Source organism: Heloderma suspectum, chromosome 4, assembly GCF_057233095.1.
Source record: "Heloderma suspectum isolate Gila_16-S chromosome 4, 16-S_ref, whole genome shotgun sequence".
NCBI lineage: Eukaryota > Metazoa > Chordata > Lepidosauria > Squamata > Helodermatidae > Heloderma > Heloderma suspectum.
The window spans coordinates 62,103,190-62,120,212 of record NC_139461.1 but is presented as its reverse complement, the minus strand read 5'-3'; the positions used below and the strand labels follow the sequence as shown (position 1 = coordinate 62,120,212).

Genomic DNA, 17,023 nt, shown 5'->3' with positions numbered 1-17,023 from the left:
AAAACACTGAAAAATTGCGCAAAAATCACCATATCACTAAAATGCGCAAAACCACCTTATAACACTGAAACGCATGTTATCCCCGTATATTGTTAAAATGCACACCTGCGCATGGTGCAAAATTGCTATTTCAATATCCCAGTTTTGTGCACATGTGTGTTTCAGCGATATACAGGGATAATGCACGTTTTAGTGATATGGTGATTTTTTGTACAACTTTCAACTTTTTTAAAAACGTATTTTTCTAATGGAATCAGAAAGGAAGAAGAAAATGGCTGCCATCAGCAGCCCCACTCCTGTAAGCATTTTCAGCCAGTCTTGCTGTGGAGCTCTATGGAAACGGTGCATTAACCATGGGGCCTGTTCAGACATCACACTAACCCATAGTTAACACTGCTAACAACCTTATAGTGCGTGGTTAGTGAGCATGGTTTGTGTGTGGTTAATAAACCACTATGGTTGGGTCTGACCCCCATTCAGATGTCTCGCTAAGCCCTCATTAAGCGTGACATCTGAACAGGCTCAGTACTTTGTTGACATGAAACTATAACAGATACATGGAGACAGTGACCTGGTTCACATGATCAAAGTAAGCCACTGTGGCTTATTTAAGCCATGTCACCTGGGTTCAGATGACACCACAAGCTGCGCCCAGGGGTGATTATGGAAATCGCATGCCACACATGCCGTGATTTAGATAAGCCATTGTGCCGTATTTTGATTGTGCAAACCGACCCAGTTCGCAGATAACTACCAACCACGGCTTAAACAATTAATGAGTTAATTAACCAATGGTTGCAAGGGAGTGAGGAATGTGTTGCCTCCCACCCACTTGCCACTTCCTCTTTGCATCTGGTTGAGAAAACAACCCAGGAACGCCCCATGCAAACCAGGTCAATAATTCTTTGATTTGGATCCACAAAAACAGCTTTACACTGGAACATCAACCAGTCTAAAATTTAAAACTTTTTTTATCAAGAGTAACAGCAGCTAGAAGCAAATCATGTAAAGCAGCTCAATTAGACTGCTATAGCACCTTTTCCTGCACAAATTGAGAACAACATTAAGCATCCTCCTTTGCTATGTCAGACAGTACAACATATATCAGGAAATGGGCAATAACTCAAATTATTATAAATAAGTTAATAAAATAGATCATTTAACCTAATTGCATTATTAAGTGCAAAAAGGCAGCCAGTAGCAATAAAGGTCACAGAATGAGAAAAACAGATGCACTTATTAAATTCCACCTGTAAGAAAAGTTAGATTAGCAATATCCAACATAAAAGTATTTGGTTCTCTTAGATGGTTTTATATCTGCAGTTTGGGAGAATTGGCCATGGGAACAATTTCCAGAGAGAGGAATCTGGCTGCTTCTTGTAATAGGGCAGGATTCATGTTCCCAGACTACTGCAGAACTAAACAGGGAACAGGCAAGATGACCAGTGACTCCAGACTTCAATAGCATATCTACTCAAGCCTGGGAATACATGTGCTCAAGTCTCAGAGCCCTCTCCAGGCAAAGAACAGCTTACCAGAGCAGCACAGCTGCCCTGACACTGGTAGGCAGTCTGAAGCCTCTGCTGGCCAATCCCAGTACAAATACTTGCAGCTTGGTCTTCTGCCTTTTCCTCGTTGGCACAGCTGCTTTTTGTATTCTGTATTTCGGGCACCAGCATCTAGCTTGCCTGGCTCAAGCTCCAGCCAATGACTTTCAGGACCCCCAGCTGAAGCACTCATCCTTCAGAGCTAGAATAGGTACAGCCATAGCCTGGCATTCACATAGGCAAATCTCCAGACAGACAGACAGACAGATTCATAGGAGATTTTGATATTCTAACTCATCTCCCACGACTTCTGTCCACAAGGCCAGTGTACGTTTTACAGCCCCAAAAAGTAGGCTGCCAGAAACCTGCGACGTGATAGTACCCCACACAGTAACAGTAACATTTAAAAGCCCTTTACCAGATGTTTTCAGCTCACATTGTGCAGCACTATATCACTTGTGCCACCCATTCCCAGTAATGTCCAATGCTGGTGTAAAAAGGCTTCATGCAACTGGGCAACAACACTTAGTAAAGTACTTTCAAACATTACATGTGCTATATGCAGCTCACAAAAGCTTTTCAATCTATGTGGCTGCAGTAACATTTACACTGGCCATGCAAGCAAATACCAAAGGTGGCTCTGAACCTTTCACTACTCTTCATATGTGGGAGAGAAAGGACTCAGTACAGTGCTTCTACAAGTCAAACAATAATTTCCCTGGTTCACACAACATGACAGCCCACCATGGCTTAATAACCCATGACTTGTTTGGGGGTTATTTCAGAGTTGTCTAACCTCAAACAACCCCTGCTGTCTGGGTTTACATGACACGACAAGCCACAGCAAGCTGTGGGCGCCTAGCACAACACAACAGTAATTAAGCCATGGTGGGCTGTCATGTCGTGTGAACCAGGTCTCTGAGTACCTTCCCTATATGAAACACTGAAGTGTTTGGAGCTTTTTAGCTTAAAAAAAAATGACTGTTGATAGAGCTTTATAGAATTATAATATAGAGACAGTAGACAAAAATATTTTTTCTCCTTCTCCCATTACACAAGAATTCAGACACTCAATGAAATAGACTTATAAGAGGCTCCAAATAGACAAAAGTACTGCTTTACCCAATATGAGTTACGGAATTTGCTCAACAAAATGTGCTGATGGCCACCAGCTTGGATAGCTTTAAATTAGACAGGCTCTTTGAAGATAAACCTATCAGCAGCTATTAGTCATGAGAGCTGAATGGAACCTCCAGGCTCAGAGGCCTGGATACCATACTAAAATAATTTGAATTCTGAAAACCATGCATATTCCTTCACTTAGAATGATTTTTAAAGATCCATTCTTTTTCAGCTATATCATTTGTTTGGTTCAAATTTTTAATGAAAGCATGTCTCTGTATAGTACCAGGGTGTAAAAGTGCCCACTACTGAAAGCAAATGTTAAGGCTGAATACGTATATCAGAGCTTGAAGTATGAAAGGGTGAAGGCAGAAGACGTACCTTGAACAATGAGCCCACTTCAGATCCACAAACCATTTTTGGGGAGGGACAGACATACAAACTTCCAAGTTGAGTAAAACTCAGGAGTAATGGTTCTTCCAGTTTCCTTGAGCAGAGCCAATTGTTACAATGGCCACCTTGTCACCCCAGCCATTTCTCTACTACTTCCCTGTCCAGCTGTGCAGAGTGCTGATCTGATGTACCTTGTTTTGTTTTTAAATGGATTGGCTTTTTAAACAGGCATCACAAACACATTTAAATGGATAAACATGCTGGGTACCTGAAGGAAAAAGAGTATTTTAAAAGCTTGCTGAAAGCAGGGAGGGATGACAATGACACAAAAATACTGGAGTTGAATCCAAGTATAGGAGAAGAAAATTCATTATCTGTTACTTATCTGACAATTTTCGTGGCAAAGAATATGCAAGCAGTGATCCTTCGTCAAATGCCTGCCTTTCAACTATTACGTTTCCTGTAACCTAAATTGGCCAACTTTTAAGCATAGTGCCTTTTTTGTTATTTTCTAATCTGACCCATGGAACAAAGAGAATACAAGTTAGCTTTACTGGGGTGGCTCTTTAGAAAGAATGAATGACCCAATAACCCCCAACTACCATTCTCCCCAGCTCTTGCAACATTAGTTCATTAGTTTTACTAAAAGGGCTGTAAAATTAATTCATCACAACACTGTAAAATCATGTTGTCTCAAATACCATTTTCACTAATTCAGTTCATAAAATACATACATTTCTTTGATGATTTATATTTAGTTAAGAAATTGTACATGGGAGAAGTCAGTTGGCTTGATATATAAAATTAAGAGCAACTGTGTCAGACAGGATAGAAGTACTACTGCTATTACTAAACTATTTAAGGCCAACAATAATTTGAATTATTGACCAAAATCATGTTAGCCCTCCAGAAATCATCACATTTTCAGAGAATTAATACAGTGGGCGGCAAGCAACCCACAACCCTAAAACAGCCAAAGGGTTGTGGGTGGCTTGTCAAGCACCTCAACAACCTCCCCTTGCCACACTCACACATAACAAGCTACAGTGCGCTCCTGCCGTGGCTTGAACATTTAAAATGGCAGTTGTCGTGGCAACAAGAGGCCCTGCAGAGAAATTCCCCCATGGTGGCTTCTTGTTATGTACGAACCCACTCAGTGAGATGGATAGGGTTTGAAAAAAGAAGCAATAACTATGGAGTGCATGTGATTTACCTGGCAGTAGATAACGGAAGTGTGAGATTATTGTAGTCTAAGAGGAACTTTACAAAAGTGGGTTTTGATTTAAGATGGAGCAGCTGTTGCATTAAAGTAGTTTTTGTAGCTAGATGCTGCTGCTTCCATTCCTATGAAGGCATGCTTCCTATCGTGGCTGCAAGTGGAACTGAAACAGCAACACAGACTCCACAGCAGCCTTCCCCAACCTGGTATCCTCCAGATGTTTTGGACTACAATTCACACAATTCCTGACAATTGGCCATGCTGGCTGTGAGTCCACAAAGCAGAGTCCACAAAGCACCCAGGACAAAACAGAGCAAAATGTTGCAATAGAACTTGACAGAGCCCATGAAGAAGAATTTGAATTTCCTCTGGATCCAAATACTCCAGCTATGGTATGGCATGCTAAGGGAGTTAAAGGAGATAAAGAACAGGTGCTAAGAAAAAGACCTCAAGGAAGATGAGAACATGGATTTACAAGCCTTAGAGACCAATTGTCACTTTAGAATAATTGTTTTACTTAGTATCTCTAGGTAGCCTTATTTATTGAGATGTCAGATCTCAATCTTCCTGTTTAGTACACCTTCATGTTAATACTTAAAAAAAATTGAGCACACTATGCACCCTGAAAAATAATTAGGTTTACACTGGGTCCTTATCCTAATGTTCACATGGACACAAGAAGATAGATGCTGTCTGTACATTCAATGTTTATACCATCGTATAATGAGCCTGTACACCAGGGCCAAACTTCAGGCAGTCCGAGGGCCAATTTCTCCCCTGCAAACCCTACATGGGCCGCATTCCCCTGACCACAAAAAAGGGGGAATGGGGTGAAGTCATGGTTTGCTGCCAAAATTCACTGGCAATCCACTAAGGAGTCTTAGATTGGACAAATTTAGCATGATGGGAGACTGCCTGGGAATCAGGCTTCCTGCACTGAGCAAGGGGTTGGACTCGATGGCCTTGTAGGCCCCTTCCAACCCTACGATTCTATGATCTAAAACAAGCTAAATTTGTCCATTCTAAGCCTCCGTAGCAGTTTGCTGCCAAATTTTGGTGGTGAACCACAATTTTTTCTCCCCTCCCCCCCAAAAAGGGGTCTGAGAGGGGCAACAGGGGATGGCAGGAACTGGATGAAGCTCACGTGTTGCCCACCCCTGGTCTACACTCTCAGCATTATCACAGCTTGAAGTCAAAACAGAAGAATAGATGTATGTTGAAAGTCTGTTTATGCAAATGCTTGAACAGGAGAAACAGGGATCAACTGAAACCCGAACATGAGAGACAGGGACAACCATTTGTGAGTCAAACACATTTTATTACTACCACGATTTTCTTCCTGCAGTACCCTTTGGAAGTCATTTTCCATTTCCAAAGGTCATAGCTAATGGGAAGAGTCTCATTCCCAAACAGTTCTTTCAGATAGGAGTCCTGTCCAATCATACTTAAAAATAGTTCCAAATACAACCTTAAGGGAGAAAAAGGGAAAGTTACATAAATAGCCTTTGGCTTTGCCCCAACAAAGTTTGCTCAATCTAGTCAAAGCTTTCAATGCCCTGTTTCTAATGCATCAGAGTAATCATTTGGCATGACAAGAGATTGCAAAGATATTCAAAGCTACTTATTTCACTGAGATGGATGAACTTCATTTCTACCAATAGAAGTAACTTTCCATCATCTAATATTGTCACTTCTTAAAAACAGGACACAGTATAAAGCAGGCCTGGCCTTCTGTGTATCTCCTGAGTTAAAGAAAGTGAGTAGATATTCAAGAAAAAACTTCCATAGTATAGATGCAATACAAGTGCAAAAGTGATTGAGATCCTGCAGAAGATAGGCAGCACAACTGGCACAACTCCAATTGTGCTGCCCAATGCCTTATTCCCAAGGTAAAGCATCCTTGGGAATAGTAGGCTAAATATGAAAGGAAGAAGAAATGCTAGTGGTGAAGACAACATGTGTGAGCCTCGCAGCTTTATCTATGAAGATGTGTTTATATAGCCTGGAACAGGAATCTTGCAATCCTGTGGGGAGGGGGTTTGAGGAGGGGAAAAGGGGGACCTCCCCCCCACCCGCCCTCCATCACCAGTTTTAACACAACTTGCTGTGTTAAAAGGATCAATAGACGGCAATGGGAAAGGTAAGAACATACAAAGAGCCAGGCTGGATCAGACAAAAGGTTTATTTAGTATAGCATTCTGTTCCCACTGTGGCCAAGCAGATGCCTGTGGAAAGCCCACAAGCAGGACAAAAGCACAATAGTACCCTCCCTCTCATGTTCCCTAGCAATTGGTATTTGGAGGCATACTTCCTCTGGTATTGGAGGGAACATACACACACACACACACACACACGAATTCCAAAGTTTAACTATGCTCTGTGTGAGTCATTGCCAGTCAGAGTAGAAAATACTGGGCCAGATGGACAAATGGTCCAACCTGGTAAATGGCAGCTTATATCTTATTTCAATTAGTAATTCTTATTTAGAACAGTATTTTCATATTTTATTGTTTTTAGATTATGTTTTATGGCATTTATTTTTATTTTTGAACTGATTATGGTTTACATTGATTGGAGGGTTCTGCAATATTAATCATGGATTTCTGTACTGTGTGTATAAGTCCTTTCAAGCCTGCTTGCTAGATATTTTCTTGTTTTCAAAGAAAGATCATCATGCCAAAACCACACCAACCATTAGTATCTTTCTTTAATTACAAGCATTTAACAGCTGAACATACCTTTAATACTGTAAGTAATATGCATGGAAAAGTTTATAATACAATGACTGCAACATAGGTTAAAAAAAAAAAATCTATAGAGGCATTCTATTCTTCTACCCAGGGCTGGAAAAAAAAATCAGATATACTTTGGCACCATGTGCCTAAAGTCATAATTGCCGATTAGAAATTTTAAATATTTCCCCAATCTTCTTCATGGCTCATGCTTGAAACTTTAATGTTGGCACCTATAATTTCAAAGATTTCCCAGCCCTGGTTCTCTAATGTCACAGCAAATTACAAAAAAAGTTAACAAAAAACTTTCCATGCACTAAGTCAGTCAATGAGTGTGGTTACAAAATAGTCATCAGTCACTGCACTCTTATCACACTTTACCAGTTTACGGCGTTCATCAGGAAACAACCACCTTGGGTACAAGGAAAACCTCATTACACAAATGCCCTACAATAAAGAATCCAATAAAACATTAGTTTTAAGATCTGGCATCTTTTGTGTTTGTAATGTTTACAAATAAGAAAAATTAAGCTTTAAAAAAAAATGTTCACAACTGAAAACTGTGAACTACTGTAGTGTACATTATTTCAAGAGAAGTATGGGAAATTGCAAGGTAAGAAATAAGGCTGTTCCTGAAGCCCAGATGGTCCTTCTCTCTTGCATTATTGCATCTGCTTGTTCAAAAGTTATGGACAAAACTGAGCATCGTGAAGCAAGGTATGCCTTCATTGAACATAATAAACAAACTTGGTCTCAAAGTTGGCTTTATAAAAGCACATTATGAGAAAACTCCAGATGGAATATGTGGCTGACAAAATTGATGTACATGACTAGTAAGGCCTCCATGAGTATGTAGCCACAGCGCCACAATATGAAGAACCCAATCCTTTCCATTTTAGAAGTCAACCACTATTTGTGAAATTACAGCTGAAATTACATACTCAAACCACCAGGCAGCCTATGTAGACATCGTCCAAAGCTGGATACAAAGCTCCATAACTTTGAAAATGGGAAATGTTTCCATAAAAACTGAACATGGTTCAAGTGTGTGTGAATGCATACTTCTAATCCAAGCTCACAGACATCTATAAAGATTGCTACACGCTAACTGAGCTGGCTGTTCTTGTGCCTCTCCCCCAGTCCACACTTTCACCTGGTAAACCCATTTTTTATCTGATTCATTGAGCACTTACAGTTATGTTGCATAATTGCTCATGTCTGTGATCAGTTTTTCTGAATGTTTTCAGTTCTCCATGAGCACTTTTTGTGTTTAAAATGTTTGTAAGATATGGCAGACAAGAAACGAAAGTAGTGGGAGCAAGGATTCAACAACATCCACAAAGCTCAGGGACCACCCTTTAACAAATAGACTGTCATGCAAGATTTACTTTTAACTGGCAGCAGAGTGGAAAAAGAGATAATGAGATAAAAAAGCAAGCATCAGTGCCTATATCAGAAAGTGTACTAGCAAAGAACTTATGAAACAATTTAACAATAACATCTACTTTCTGCCTTGCAAGTATTCTGTAAGACCAAGATGGAACAAAAAAATGTTCATCTAAGATGTCTTTTATATTGCAGCTGAACATTATATCGCCCTAACTAAATATGTAACGTGAGGGCATAATGCAAATTTGAGTAACTTGATCACACCGCATTGGTTTCTTGATATGAGACAACTACATAAGATTACAAAAATTCTACAATGTTGATGCAAACTGTACTTACTGAAATTCCTATTACTGCATGCTGGCTGAGGAATGCTGGGAGTTGTAGGACATTTTTCTGTCTAAAGATGAGTAGCACTGTGCCCTTAGTCACTAAAAAAATTACTGGAATAGTTCTAAGATATCTATGCTTTAACAGTGAAAATGCTTCTTCAGTGATGAATAGCTTCAGGGGGCTTATTATAAATACTATTTTTATTAGTTAAGCTGCTGAGTAAAATCTATCAACCCCATGATCCATGACTGACCTTTTATAGTAATCTTTAAAAATATAAAAGGTGAGAAATAATCCAAGTAGATATAACAGGAGATCAGGGGCATGTCCAAGCACCCATCACGTTTCATTTCATCTCTGACCCTTCCTAGCACAGATCTGTGCATATTGCACGCAATGGGACATTTCTAAGATCAAGTAAATTTGGCTAAGTATACATCTGAAGGGAGAGTCTGGCTTCACCTCATCCCAGTATACACTTTTTATGTCAGTTACTATGGCTGTATCAAGCAATTAAACAATTTGTACAACATATTATGAAATACAATCTTAACATATAACTTATTTTATTTTTTCTTTTACACTGACACCTTTTAAAAGCATATTGAGTTTATTTCAACCATTACCCAAAAGCCAATATTCAGAGATTCAGCCTGTGATGTTCTTCATTTGTGACTGAGATAGATTTCAAAGCTAGGTGTCTTAAATACAATGGCCCAATTTTATATAAGACATCTAATTTTCTAGAAACTCTAGAAGCACTAAGGAAGTTGAATATCTGAGTAACTTTAATTGATATGACCATGTATTACTGGAATCTAAATCTTACATTCCAGCACCACCACTTTTAGCCTACAGATCTATCTTTTTACAGTACAGACAGAATAAAATAACTTTTTCAAGTCACTTTAGATTAGTAATCTCCAACTGGTGGGTTATGACCAATTACTGGGTTGCAGCTCAACCTATGGTGGGCTGTGGGAACCCAGTCCAGCCATCTACATTTTGTTTTCTAAAAGCACTCTAGATTGTAAGGTTTGAAAGACTGCTAGAAAGGGAGGGGAAGTGCAGGATGTGTATGCATTTGTATGCAAGTGATTTGAAGATACCCTAAGACACAATAGTGGTGAAAGGATGCTGCAGTGTGTCCCTGGAGCACGCACTCAGTCTTGAGGTTCTTACGCTGCTAAGAGAAAGAGTTTGGTGGCTGCACTACTGCTCCAACCCTAGTATGTCTGAGGAAAGGTAAAGCCAGAGCATGCAAGGGGATGGGGTCAGAGTTGGGGTGAGAACAGAAGCCAGGAGATAGCAATAACCTTTCAGGTGAAAAGCCAGGTGTGCAGGATGAGAAAATGTAGACTCCATTGCCTTCATCCATCCTCTCCCTTCAAAGCCAGCAAATGGAGAGAAGATGGGGATTTTCAACTTGCCATGAGAACAGCAATTGCTGGAATAACAGACATCAAACAAGTTATGACAACTCAGTATCCTCAGCATGAATTAATTATGGGCCTGTTCACATGTAACAATAACCATATGGTTAAAAACTGAAGGGTTGTCATTCACAAGCAGAGACGAGTGGGCGTGCTCTCTGCAGCACACCTACCTCTCCCATTTTTATCTCACAACCCACAATTGGCTCCTTCATAGGTTGTGAAGCTTGATATCTGAAATCGGACTACTGGGTTGTTTAGGGTCTCAACAACCCAGCCGTTAACCCAACAACAAAACCATGGGTTAATCAGAGAAACATCAAGATTGTACACAGGCCCCATTCACACATTACGCTAGCCCATGATGGGTGACTAACTGCGCAGGATGGGTTTTGTGAACAACCCAACCTACGTGGTTAGAGCACCTGCCAGATGATCGGGCAAACAAGCCACCTTCTGTGGCTTGTTTGCCCCCCTTGTCCCCCCCTCCCCCTCAATCCACCATCCGGCATCCCAGGGGAACTGGCGGCAGACCCATCTTGTCTGCCATCAGGTCCCCCATCCCAGCTCCAACCACGCTCTTGATTGCAGTCGGAGCCCTTTTTCCCAGTCCCATTTTTGCACAGAAGTGGAACTAGGAATTTTTTTCCACGTGCCTGCGGAATGTGAGCAACTGGTTTTTGTTTTTTAAATGTTTCAGTTTTCTGCAGAGGCACGCATGCACAACAGTAGGAAACTGAAAGATACCGGCTTGCCCCTCCTGCACACCTATATGTTGCACTTAGCAAATATACAGGGGTGTAGGAGGGGCAAGCCTGATGGAGTCCCCTTTCCTGTAATGATCCCTCAGGCCCCCTTAGTTTTGAGAGCTGTCAAAACCAAGGTGGTGAGAGTGATCTTTAGGATGCTTTTAAATTCCTATTGGGTTCTATAGGAATCTAAAGGCACCCCGTGCCGAAAATCAGGGGTAGAGGGATGAAATCCAACTTCCTGCCAAGGACTATGTTGCCCCAACAGGGCCCATGGCAGGGGATTGGATTTCCCCACCCAATCCAATTTTTGGCATGGGCGCTTCCTAAAAATTTTCCCAGCCCCGTTTGTGTGCAAAACTAGTCTGGTAAGATTAAAAAAAGGGGCTCTAACTGCGATCAGAGCCAGGAAGGGGGGATTGGCAGGGGCAAAGGGGGGGGCTGTCACTGGCAAGGGGGAAAGGGCATGGGCAGTGGCTGCAATCACGAATGGCGATCGCAGCCCCACTCAGCAAGAGCAGCAGGGGTTTCTGCCATTCTTGCAGAGCAGGTTGCTGTCTGATGCCCTTTACCCACAATGGGTTAGCATGTCTAGACTCACAAGACATGCTGACCAGTCATTGATAAAACAACCCCTACTGCAAATCATTGGTTATCAGGGTGGGTTGCTTTGAAAAAATAACCCACCCTGATAAGAATGGTCTGGGTTTGCACAACATGCTAACCCACTGTAGGCTAACTCATGAGAACCCAGTCATAGCCTTTGGCCATTTCACAGGAAAGAACTACATGGTACATGACTGTGTGCAATTAAGCTTCAAAAGTGGCTTCTTGTAAAGAAAAGCAGCTCCAGGAAGGGGCAATTTTGAGCAAAGAAGCAGCAAGGGGGTTGCATATTCATGTGCCGTCAAATTTATTCTCAATAAGGGGCTACAGCTAATCCTAGCTCTATGATGTGTGTACCTAAATGATGTGGAGAAGATGTAGAGGTCTTGAACAAATGCCTGGAGGTAGTAATTAATTAGATATGGGCAGACTGAAGCTTAATCCACACAAGAAAAAGGTGCTCCTGGTTAGCTGAGCTGACAAAGCAATTGTTAAATCAGTGTTGCATAGGGTAGCGCTCCCCTTGAAAACACAGGATTGTTGTTTGGCTGTTCTTCTGGTCCTAGATTTGAAGTTGGATGGTCAGGTATAAACCGTGACCAGAAGTGCCTTTGTCCAGCTTAGGCTTTTGTGCCAACTAAACCCATTCATGGAGACTCGGCTAAAACATGCCTTGGGTACTACAATGTACTTTACACAGGGCTGCCCTTGAAGAGCGCTCAGAAACTACAAGTGGTCCAGAATGCTGCGACCAGGCTGTTAACAGGGGCCACATGTAGGGAGCATGCAACTCCCTTATTGAAACCGCCATGTTGGCTTCCAGTTGTTTCTCAGGCCAAATTCATCATGCTGGTCATGATTTTTAAAGACCTTTGTGCTTTGGGACCAGGTTATCTGAAGGATCATATTCTCCTGTATGAACCTGCCTACCTATTGAGATCATCATCAGTCTTTCTTCTCTCTTGCAGCATCCGCAGAAACAGGCCTAGTTATAACCAGCAGAACCTGTTCAGTGGCTTCACCTAGACTCCGAAAATCCCTCCAAAGGGAGACTTCTCACTCCATCTCTAATGGGGTCCTATAAGATGGTCAAAACCTTCCTTTTAAGAAGGCTTTCAGGCCTTAAATGCATTCTCCCTTTTTGAAGGGCTTTGGTGTTGTATTTTTTCCTCTGCTGTTTTTGGGTTGTATCCAATGGTGTCCCTCTGCTGATGGAAAACTTTTTGATCGAGTGGAGGCTTCCATTAGCAGACCCCCCCCCCCCGAAAAAAATCTGCTCCAGAGGGTATGGGGATCTTTCAGAAAAGCATGGGAGGTGATATGGGGGGTACAGCGTGAATCAGGGAAAAACACCTCCCTTCCCATTCCACTGACAGAAGAACCCACTTGAACAAAGTCCCTTCCATTGGTACAGAGTCAGCACTGGATATAACCTAAAATGCTTTACAGATGCATTATTGTATTTATTGTTATCAAACTACTTTTTTGTTATTGTTTTAGCTTATGTTCTTAGCCACCTTGGGTTTGTTAAGGAAAGGGAGGGTATAAAGATTTTAAATAAATTAATAATTTTGTGTTTTTAGACATGTTTCTCACATTTACAGTTCTTTTTAGGTGTACCAAAAACTTCAGTGTGAAGAGGCCCTAAGACTGCATTTTCACTGTCACAAACACCAGTGCCTGGAACAGAGACAGCATCATCGCACACTTTCCTTTTCTTGCTGGAAGCTTAAAAGTGAGAAGGACCCATCTTTCACCGCTGTGAACAACTTTCTGTCTTTTGAACATTAGCCACCACATTCTGGCAGTCATCCACACAGTAACAACTCAGCTGCTTCTCAGTTTACACAGGAGTAGTCACCTCCTGTTTACATACAACCTAATAGTAGCTAATCCAACTATAAGAGTCATGATGCCTCTGTTACCTATATTCTAAAGCCTTCTGGCCCATCAAAATGCAATCCAACACCATACTGGCACACAAGGAAGCAAAATGTGGAAAGGCTGAGGAAAAGTAGATGGGCAAAGTACACACTAACCTGTTTGAAACCTTTTAAAAACAGGCTATGTTTGTTCAACAACTCACATATATGTCTTTGGCCAACCCCCCTCACCAGAAGATACTAAAGTTAAAATCAGCCACACATCCACATGACCTCTTATCATTAACCAAGTCTGGTCTCTCATTATGTAGAGAATTTCCCATTCATTCCTGCATGTGTTCTGCAAGTTTTGAGAAGAGCATGCATTCCCTGCCACTAAAATACCAGTAGAGAAAAAGAAGGGGAGGGGGCTAATTCAAATATGAGCAACAGATGTAAACCATCTGGTTCTACCTCGCTGTCTTTTCATGGACGGTTGACACGTAAACACTTCAGAAAATATGTGGGAGTGACTAAACAGAAGAAGCTAAAATACCTTTTGGGCAAAGCAAAGCAATAGATACAAGTCTTGATGGGCAATCAAGAGCATATACTTTAGGTCTGCATATGCTTCCAAACTACAACAGAGCAGAGCAATAAAAAAAATAGTTCCACAACCAGCAATCAGCTAATCTACGGCAGATCTTGACAGAAAGCAACTGCTCTAGCTAAGCATCTTAGAACAGCGCATTGTCTGAAATTGGTATTCTTACTAGTGATAGACAAACTATGTTACCACTTGTATTCTTAACTGTGATAGACAAACTGTTTAAACCACTAGTTTCCTGTGGGTTTATACAAAAACACTAAAAGGTGCTCACTTCACAGCAGGGTTAAGATTTACTACATTTTAACTTGGGCAGTCTTTACCATATAGCACTCCGCATAGATGAGCTAAAAAGATGTACCAAAAAATTTGAAGTGTTTAGCACTATTCCACTTTGAAACAGATAATCTACAAGGGATCTTTCCCCAGGGGTACATATGTAGTGCTGGATGCAGTATACTAAGCAATCCCATAGCGAAGCTGTAATTATCAGAAGCATCTAATGACCAGCTTTCTGAACAAAGTAAAGGTGCAATCCTCTGCATGTTTGGACAGAGAAAGTCCTACAACTCCCAGCATGCTGGCTTAAGGGCACAATCCTATGGGGATAGTCGGCTGCCTCCGAACTCAGAGGCAGCCACCTATCCAATGCAGGGCAGGCGAAGCGTGGAGGGTTCTTCTCCTTCGCGCTCCAGCTGCCTTGCATTTGTGGCTAGACAGCCGATTTTGGCTGACTAACCAGGGTGCCTCGGAGCAGGGGGAGGCTGGACAGCACATAGGAAGTGTCATAATGACACTTCTGTAGTCCCCTCCCCACCCCGCGGAACGCCCCCTTTTTCAGCTGCTCTGCACTACAACTCTAAGTGCAGAGCTGGGGACGGCCTGCGCCTCCTACGACATGGCAGGGGAAGGGATAGGGAGTCAGGTTTCTGGGAACCGAGCTCACAGCACTGGCTCTGAGCTTGGTTCCCAGGAACCAAAAAATCCTATGGCCATCTAGACACTGTCTAGCGGCCATAGGAGTGCATGTGCCCTATGTCAAGTATATAAAATACATGCACAGAACAGAATTTTATTCTGATAAGACACAGTGGTTGTGTGTGATCCCTAATGCTTAACCATGGTTTAGTATCACAAGAATGAATCTAGCCTCCCCTCCCTCCCCCAGCTTGCATTCTCCCCTCTCCCTTGGCAGAGCCACAAGAAGATCAGAAGCTTCCACGTCTGTTATAGATTAACCACAGTTTAGCACATAGTCCAAAACCTAAACCATGGTTAATCTTAACTATGCTTACCAAAACCAAGCCAAATTCATACATTTTTATTTTAAGATAGCTTGTTTCCACTAACCATAGTAAAGATTAACTAGTTTGCTTGGGTTCAGAAAATGCAGCAAACTGTGGCTAACATAAAACAGAAGCAAAACTTCCAAGCTCATAAACACAGCCTTATCAGAGGAGGGAGGAGTGTTAGCCCTGGAGTGGCTAGGTTTGTTCTTGTAATCCTAAACTATGGTTTGTTATGCCTGAATCAGCCCAGTAACTTGCATTTTGAGCAAAATATGCAAGGCAAGAAAAGGCTGCATTAGCTTTTCCTCAAGTGTCCTGGAGATCACCCCAACTGGGCTACAAATAGAACACAATGTGACACAATGACAGTTGAACAAAAACAGTTGGGCAGGGGCATAGGCGGGAGGGGAGGAAGAGGGATACAAAGATTTAAAGAGTCAAGAAGAATTCACACACGCCTGCACCATGCCTGATTACTCAACACTTATTCTGTGCCAGGTCTTTCCTAACACAGAAGCCACCGTCAAATGCTGAACACGCATGTGTAAAGCAGCCCCTCCAACCCACTGCCCAATGCATGTTTACTCAGAAGCAAGCCCCCTCCGAATTCCACGCATTTCTTCCCGTGGAAGCATGCATAGCAGTGCAGCCTTGCAGTGCAATCCTATGCATCTGTATGAGGAAAGAAGTACCATCATATTCACTGGGGCCGACTCCCAGGTAGGCTCGCATACAATTGCAGCCTTCCTCTCTAAATTCAGTCTCTCAGCGCAGAGGTGTGACCTGTGTACACAGTGGGAAGAATGGAAGCGAGGCTCCTCCTGGCGTGGTGTGTCTTGTGTGTATGTGTGTTCAAGGAGGAGGTCAGAGGCGAAGGGATTACAGAGCGCCCACAGAATTTGCGGCTGAAGCTCTTGCAGGAGATGAAACTCTGGGCTCCATTTTATTTTCCCCGTTCCCAAGCTCTGTTATGTGTGCCACACACACACACACACACTCCGCATTCCTTGCACACACCAGGAGGGAGCTACCATCCGTGACGCGTCCCTCAAAGGAGGCATTCCCCGCGCTTTGGGACGGAAAGCAAATTCGCTGGGAGGGGAAGGGGGGCTGGAGGAGGGAGAGGGGCACGCGCTCGAGCGCGCCAATTTCAAAAGCGCGGCGGTGGGAGGAGGCAGAGCCCCCAACGTCACCTCTCCCCCCCCCCCAACGACTACCTGCCTGCTACCTCCAGGCACAGGAGGACCATCACGTCTCCAGCCCTGGCGAGCAGAAAGACGGGACGGGGATCTCTTCGTCGCCCACCCCACGACACAGGCCCGACTGGGCGTCCGCTACTGACCTCTCCTGGGTCCGGGGCTGCCGCTCTTGGGGCTCTTGCGCGGGGCCATGTCGCCTCCTGTCAGGTAACGCCACCAAGGGACGCGAAGAAGGGAGAGCGGCTGGGCGCGTTCCCGACGGCGGGGGGGCGGGTCTGACACGAGGGCGGCGATGACAACCCCAGCTCGAAGCGGCTCCGCCCCGCACGCTGGCCTGACCCGGCAGGCGCGCTCGCCCATCCGACTGACAGCCCGCGCGGCCAGTGGCAAGGCAGAGACGGAAAGCGGCGGAGGCCTTATTGGTGGGCGGCAGGAAGGGAACGCCTCCGGCGCTCGCGCTTGCCCGTGTGTCGGCGATGGCGGTGCTGAGGGGGTTCGTCAGTAGGAACGTGGCATCGTCGAAGGGGAGAAGCAGTAGGTCGG

The 17,023-nt window shown here is 43.2% G+C and overlaps 1 protein-coding gene across 10 annotated transcripts in view; it reads right to left on the bottom strand.

Moving 5' to 3' along the window:
* The window catches only part of ASPH (aspartate beta-hydroxylase), a 198,530-nt gene extending 181,823 nt beyond the window's left edge, over window positions 1–16,707 (bottom strand). For 4 of the 10 annotated variants that reach the window (XM_084849446.1, XM_084849447.1, XM_084849448.1 and 1 more), the window contains exon 1: window positions 16,624–16,707. In XM_084849446.1, coding sequence (XP_084705572.1) covers window positions 16,624–16,672 — 49 coding nt within the window. In that variant the 5' untranslated portion in view covers window positions 16,673–16,707. Of the gene's footprint in view, window positions 1–10,051; window positions 10,299–16,623 lie in introns of those variants that run through there. The other 6 variants (XM_084849440.1, XM_084849441.1, XM_084849444.1 and 3 more) reach the window with 4 other exon arrangements.
* Window positions 16,708–17,023: the final 316 nt, after the last annotated feature.